Source organism: Brienomyrus brachyistius, chromosome 10 (assembly GCF_023856365.1).
Source record: "Brienomyrus brachyistius isolate T26 chromosome 10, BBRACH_0.4, whole genome shotgun sequence".
NCBI lineage: Eukaryota > Metazoa > Chordata > Actinopteri > Osteoglossiformes > Mormyridae > Brienomyrus > Brienomyrus brachyistius.
In genome coordinates, this window is record NC_064542.1 from 18,551,167 (window position 1) to 18,558,798 (window position 7,632).

The window sequence follows — 7,632 nt, forward strand, 5'->3', positions numbered from 1 at the left end:
GTGATGGGTTTTTCTCCTGTGCTGCAAAGTAATGAGTAAGAATAATCTTCATGGAAATGTAGTGGAGTAAAAAGTACAATATTTGTCTTTCAAATGTAGTGAAGCAAAAGTGACAAGTTTCTAAAAAAATGATATTCAAATAAAGCAGAGATCCCTGGAAAATGTGCTTAAGTACAATACTCAGGTACATGTACTTCATTATTGCCCAGCCCTGCTTTTGAATAGCAAGTTGGAAAACACACTATAGAGTAAGCAGTTTTGTTAAATGAACAGTAATGAGTTTATTGTGGGAGCAGCACAGTGGCTGAGCACGTAGTCACTCTTATGACAGTGACTGTGTGTACATACACGCAGTGTGGCGCACTGCCCCACCCCCCCGGTATGGAACCTTGTGTCTTATGCAGCCTTGGCATGATAAGGGACTGGAAGATGGTATATATTGTAAAGTGGATGCTGTAATGAAACTGAAATAGTCTTTCTGTTAGTCTAATTTGTTCACAACCTTCAGAAATTTTTCTGACACAGGTCACACAGCCGCTCCATATAAATTTCTTTTGCCGTTTCATTAAACAGTATGATTACGTGAAAAGACCGGAGGTAATAAAATAAAATGTATATAAATAAAATAAAATTAAAACAAACCATAGTGCACCTTGAGGATGTAACCTATATCCATAACGAGCATCATGCGTGTGTGTGTGTGTTTGTGTGTTGTGAGCAAAATAACAGGACAGGGAACAAAAAACAAACCTCCTCTTTCTTAATTATCCACATCATTATTAATCACACAATGAACAGATATATACTCAAAAATATATGCAGTACACATAATTAAATGAAAAATGTAATTTAAGAGCACTTTAAATTTTTATTTAATTTCTTTCGTCTGTTGAATATCATGAATATGTCACTGTGCGTTTGCCTAAAACTATTCACCATGCTATATAAGGGAGACAAGTATGCATGTGTGATATAAAAGAACTGATTGCAGCAACTCAGCCTTTGCACAACATTAACGCCACTTATCCCCCCTCCCCATGCCTCTCCTCAGTCTGGCCTGAACATTTGCACTTCCAGTAAAAATGCACCCTAAACACACTGACACCAAACTCAGCACCGGTGCTCCGTAAAATCCCGTGATTCAGTCTCAGAAGCACTGGCTCCACTGCCCTCCTCTGAACATTATTAAAGCTACACCCTGAACACTCTGTGTGACTGACATGAATGAGAAGCATCTTTATTCATAATCTCTGTAGCGGAGGTCAGAATACAGAGTGTCATTATTCCCGTCTTTCTTCTGTCTCCTGGGTTTTGGGTTCTTAAGGTTCAGGGCAGCGTAATTCAGTGTGTCCTCGTCATGGCACTGGGGAGACAAAGATGGCAGAATTGGATTGAAAAAATCGGTTTGCTGTTACTTATATGCACAAATTGCTCTTAAAATGCTGATCCCAGGATGGAAATCAGTTGGAATTTTTTTGCTGATTTTGAGTTTTTTTACATACCTGCTTGTGTGACCATTCCGCTTTTGATAAATCACTGTTTTTCTGATCTGTTTAAAATATACAATAAATTAACGTATTATATAATTTCAAACAATATAACAAGTCAGTGGTTGCATAACACTCCTAATTTTGGGGGGAATTTACACTTAGTAAAAATGATTTCTGCCAATTTCAGTGTATGCTTGGATATGTGTTGTTCAATACTGTATGATATGTTATGTATAGTATAATTGCTATAAAAGTATTTCAAGAGATTTGAAGTGTCACAGCAAGGAAAGTAGCGACCTGTGGGCTGGTGTAAGGTGAACGGAGAGAGGCGTTATTAGGCAAAACTTTAACAGTAATGGGGAAAACAAAATGCGAGCATGAGGGATCCAATCAGGAGAACAGGGAAGAAGCAGGGGAAAGACCCAGGGGCAGAGAGAGATCCGGGAAGATGAGCACAGTGACAGGCACTGTGACAGGCATAGTGACAGGCACAGTTACAGACACAGTGACAGGCACTGTGACAGGCATGGTGACAGGCATAGTGACAGACACAGTGACAGGCACAGTGACAGGCATAGTGACAGACACAGTGACAGGCACAGTGACAGGCATAGTTACAGGCAAAGTGACAGGCACAGTTACAGGCACAGTGACAGGCACAGTTACAGGCACAGTGACAGGCACAGTTACAGGCACAGTGACAGTTATATACAACGACTGACGAGGGGACAACGAGCAACGGAGAGGCTCATTAAGGCCACACTGTGGAGGGGACAGGAGGGACAGCCAGACTAATAAATGTTATTGATATGCAACTTACTGCAACATGTGTTGAATATTTCAGTATATTTTACAAAATACTAAAGATATGTAAATAAATTAGGTAAGATCTTAATAAGGGATATTGTGTTTCCCACAAGAGTGGTTTTAATGCGAAATTTTATCTAGTATAATACAATTCTATTCTGTCATAAACACATCAGTCTTTGTTAAAAACTAAATTTTTTTCCCTCTTCTGAGTGCATAAAGCCGGACAGCGTACCTGCACAGTGCGTACAGGTCAGTTTACATGTTATACAAATGAGAGCAACGTTCAGAATAATGCTGCAAGATAAAACTATCAGCAAGCCAGAGTGAAGAGGATCCAGCAGCTTCTGAAAGCCTGTAACAAAGAGATAGATTCCAGCATAATGATATAGAGACACATTTCCTCTTTGGTCAGGTCATGTTAGTTAAAGTTAAACTATAAAGTACAATAGTTATTTTCTGAGTCCATTTTTAACACACATTTTTGATATTTTGCTATATTATTTATTATGTAACACTTTCAATAATCATTAAATTAACATTTGTGTAATTAAGTGCATATGCACTTAAATAAAAAATGACATTACATTAAAAAAGCTAAATAAAAAAGGTAATGTCTTAATAGCAATAAAAGCAAAACAGAAGCAGATATACTCCCCACACTTGGTGTTACCATCTATATCCAGCTTGGTCCCATTGCCAAACAGCATCTCCCCACACATGGCCACAGCGCAGTAGTAAGTCCCAGCATCAGAGAGGCTGAGGTTCCCCTTGGGGAGGCTGTAGACGCAGCTCCGTGTAGGAGATCCAGCCTCAGGGCTCTTCTCACACTCATCACTCCTGTTCCTATGGCTGTAAATGACTCCTGGAAGGGATTCTCCTGATCCATGTCTGAACCAGTAAACTCTGTGTTCTCCTGCACAGCTCCCAGTCTCTATCGTACACTGCAGGCTCACAGAGTCTCCAGGCTGCACTGTGTCAGACACAGGCTGCTGTACCACAGTCCTGCTGTTGGAGTCTTTACCTGAAAAGCAAAACGTTCATGATGACAGCCCTTTGAGAGAAACTATGGAAAATATAGATCCTCAAAGATTTTTCTTGCTGATTTTAGAAAAATTTTGGAATGGATGTGATGTTGTTCTATCTATCCGAAAAATAAGTAACTTCTTGGAGAACAGTTGAAATTTTTGTCTCTTTTTGTTGTATAACTATTTATTAGTATATATTCAGTAAGACTTTACATTAACTGCACCTACATTATACATTTAAAATGCATTCATATAACATTAATAATCAGTATGTAATTAGTATACCTTAGTAGCCTAACAGCTTTAATATACATTAATAACATTATATAATAACAATCATTATATGATAAGAACAAACATTAAAATTGTATAATCATATAATGTTTGATATTAGTGCATGAAGGTAGATGAATTTAATTAATTTCAATAGAAAGAAATTAAGTGTGTAAAGTGTATTTTATATTTTCATGATTTCCTTTGGTTTATGTTGACCCATTTATTTGTCTATTTTTTAACATTAAATAAGAAGTGTACATAGCAAAAGGAATTACTTGGTTTCATGCGGTTCCTACTATTTATTTTCTTATGCGTTGAAAAGTAAGTTTTTCCTTTCAACCACTACAGCAAAAAGCAAAACGTCATGGCAAATGCAATTATGCTTTATTCCAATAAACATGATTACATTTATTATTATATTATTTCAATTAATCAGCATAACATCGTCAAATGTTTCATGATTTAATCTGCAATAGATTAATAGATTAAATAGCCTGAAATCTTTTCCTGCTACACTGAAGACTCTCTCAGCCTGTGCAGCGAAAGCTGCAGCCAAAGGGTTGGCATCCTCTGATAAACATGGTTGGCTCAGGTAACGGTGACATTATGTGAAGTTTTCATGGCAGGAATAGGGACTAGTTTGACTTTTGACGCAGTATAAGAGTTTGGGACGTTTCTTGGGTTAGAAACTGCAGTCACTGCAGCCAGCAGTAACTTTGAAGAGACACACTCAGCTTTTCCTATGAGCAGATCCACCACGGTGCACAAAATGACAGTTTAATTATTGTTTTAGGTGACACTTCAAATGTTGCATAATTTCATTCTGAATAAGATGACATTTTTATAACAGTGATACGCAACAATGTTAATGTGTTTATGTAATTCATATTTAAATAATAGATAGCTAAAAGCTACACCTACAGTATGTATATGAATTTATTTGAATTCAAATCCGTATTCATTCTGTTTCCTTAAATTCAAAAATGAATTGTAATTCTGTATCCTGTTTTCAATAGCATTTCAACTTTATTTCAGATTAACAAAATTGAAATTAATTGAAATTTAAGGTCCATTCTCAAATCAGTTCTGAATGGTGCAAATCCGACTCTTATGTTATAGCATGTCTTTCTGAGACAATATACACTGACTGCTCAGTTAAAAAACTTTGACTTTTTGCACAGTAATATATATATACTATTTCAAAACTGAAATGTAAACATTTTCCTTTAATTTATTTTAAAGAGGCTGCAATGTGTAACATTTTTCCAAATCTGAAGATTCCATATGACTGAAGATTTCTGACAGCAAGCAAAATGTAACAAACTGTGTAATAATGTGATGCAGTGCATGTTCATGTAGAAATGTAACAAATTGTATAATAATGTGATGCAGTGCATATTCATGTATAAATGTAACAAACTGGATATTAATGTGATGCAGTGCATGTCCATGTATAAATGTAATAGACTGTATAATGATGTGATGCAGTGCATGTTCATGTATAAATGTAACATCAGGAAGGGTCCAATACATAACTGTATACACATAACTAAATCCACTTCACATAAGTAAGATGATACTTAATGCCTCCTATTAATTTGTATTCTTGTATACTTATTTTTACATATTTCAGCTATTTCTGTGCGTAATAACGATAAAAACTTTATAATTCTAATTGCAAAACTTTTAAAAATGATTTTGTTTAGTTGCTGTTTTTAGAAAAACATTCATGGACCAAAGCACGCAATCAACATCAACTGTCTTTCTTAATTTTATATTGACACACAGCTAAACCGTCAAAAATGTTTGACAGGGAACAATCTTATCGACACTATAAAAAAGCAAATATGAAAATAGTTGGAATCTCATTTACCTGTGATTATGACAAAGGTTCCATTTCCAAATGCGATTTCATTATAGAACACAGCAGCACAGTAATACACTGCAGAATCTGACGGCTCCGCGTTGGAAATAGTGAGGTTAAAACTCCCCTCTGCATTCTGTAAGGAGTAACGTGTTATGTTTTTATATCCCTCGTAAAATTCACCAGGTACATAGCGAAGTGCTTTCGCCATCAGCTGGGGCTTCTGACCAGCAGCCTGCTTAAACCAAACTGCAAAAGAAATATCTTCTGGACGGAAGCATGTCAGGGTCACACTGTCTCCATGCTGGACCCTCATCAGGTGGCTGGGCTGAACAACATCCACAGCCAGTGAAGTGTCTGGAAAAACAGAGAAACACAAATGAATAAACAAACAAATAAATAAATAAACAAATATCACAATAGTCATCAGAATAACTATTAAATGTGATGAATATTAAATGGCCAAATACGTATTACACTAATCACATCATACAGGATATATAAAAATCCTGATTTAAAAAATATGATTTAATATTTTAGAACCCTACTAATGAAAACGAGAAGACTAAAGAGTCTGAACATCTTTGTGGTTCCACTTGTTTAGAATAAACTGCTCTGTTACTAAGTGAGAGATCATGGCCGTGGTCGTGATGAAAGGGCAGGAAACAGAGAGGTTCAAGATACACATCAGGCTGATCTTATTGGCTGTTCACACAGGAATTTACATAATAGTGAAAAGGAATTCTCACCTGCACTTATGTATTTGTACATTTACTCCTTGACAGCCAGTTAAAATGATAACAATTAGATGCCAAATTCGATAAGCAGGAACAGATGCTGAGCAATAAAGTTCTTTGTACAGAGCGCTGGGACACTAAGAGAGCATTAGATAATCATCTCTCTCAGACAAGCTCAGCCCAGTCCCACTCTCATGTTATCAATCTGGTAATAGACCAGTGTTTCTCAAAGCAGTCTTCTGGCATATATCAATTTCAACAGTACAAAGTTACACATCACTGTATGTACTGAAAGTCATTGACAGACCATGTCATTGCGATACAGAAAAGCAAAAACAAGAATGATGCAATATCACAAAAAGATCTTGAGGAAATGCAGAGTCCTGGGGGAGATTCTCACCTGATGATGGCGTGTGTTTATGTGACATACTGAAGGAGCTGTACAAATTGCTAGACATAAAACACAGGACTGGCAACGTTCAGCAGAAAAAACTTTAAATCCATAGTAAGTGGGACAACCTTATAGAGCCTTTACTAGTCATTGTTCAGAAGATGAACACGGATTAAAAACAATTAGTAAGAAAGTGCATTATTCAGTTATCATTTTTGGAGAGGAAAAATTGAACCGAATTACAGCGTTAGCACCCCCTAGTGGTGAATTGAGGATAGAGTTCTGTCGGAAGCAGCTCAGCAGGAGACTTGGCGTCAGCTGCTGTTACAAACTAAGTCCTGCTCAGTGATAGAATCTAGCGGTTTGAAGGGCAGGTATGTATGTACTGCAGAACATGAACCCCCGGAGAATAGTAGAAACAGTTTCCTTAGATAAGTCTTTTTGGACTGCTGCTTTATTTTCACTAGTTATCACAAAATCAGCTACGCAGTGTAGCCATTTAAATAGGTATATTTGACATTAGGGATGGTAATATGAGTATTAACTGATTTGCACCAACATAAAAACACCAGCTAGCACCGGTGTTCACTGATACCTTCAACCTGGCTCAGGCAGTGATTCCCACGTGCTTGAAGCACTCCATCATTGTTCCAAATACCATGCTTTGTGTAATGTTGTGAAGGTGTGCTTACCTTTCTGATTTTCCAGTAAACCATGCTTTCTTTAGTATGTGTTTTTGCTATGAGATGCTGTGAATGGAATAGGAAAGTAAATCTGACATGTAAAATCTGACTGAAATTAGGGTTAGGGGTATGACAGTGGGAAACTGCATATTAAGGATGGATGCATAGACAGTCCTACTTCAATATCAATACTTCCGTAATAAAATGTTTCTCAGTTGGTATAAATTGCCATTTGAAAGTATCGATGTCACGATCGGGGCAGAACCTTGCGGCGATCGTGCGGGCAGGCGTGGAATGAGCAGGCAAACAGGTAGAAATCGGGGCAAAGTATGGGGTTTATTGTGGGACCAGGGACT

General features: G+C 37.1%; 1 protein-coding gene across 3 annotated transcripts; it reads right to left on the reverse strand.

Annotated features, from left to right (window-relative positions):
* Positions 1-701: 701 nt before the first annotated feature.
* Positions 702-6,083, reverse strand: LOC125751216 (uncharacterized). 3 transcript variants are annotated; one of them, XM_049029867.1, is made up of 6 exons: positions 6,014-6,083; positions 5,475-5,822; positions 2,971-3,321; positions 2,533-2,652; positions 1,503-1,549; positions 702-1,363 (listed from the first exon to the last, which is right to left on the reverse strand). In XM_049029867.1, exons 1-6 carry the CDS (start codon positions 6,045-6,047, stop codon positions 1,238-1,240), a joined length of 1,026 nt encoding a protein of 341 aa, XP_048885824.1. In that variant the 5' UTR covers positions 6,048-6,083; the 3' UTR covers positions 702-1,237. The 3 variants fall into 3 exon arrangements, 2 of the variants coding, with proteins under 2 accessions (XP_048885824.1, XP_048885823.1); XM_049029866.1 differs by having other exon boundaries at positions 703-1,363; positions 5,475-6,070; XR_007400547.1 differs by having other exon boundaries at positions 1,278-1,363; positions 2,952-3,321; positions 5,475-6,070.
* Between the last annotated feature and the right edge of the window lie 1,549 nt (positions 6,084-7,632).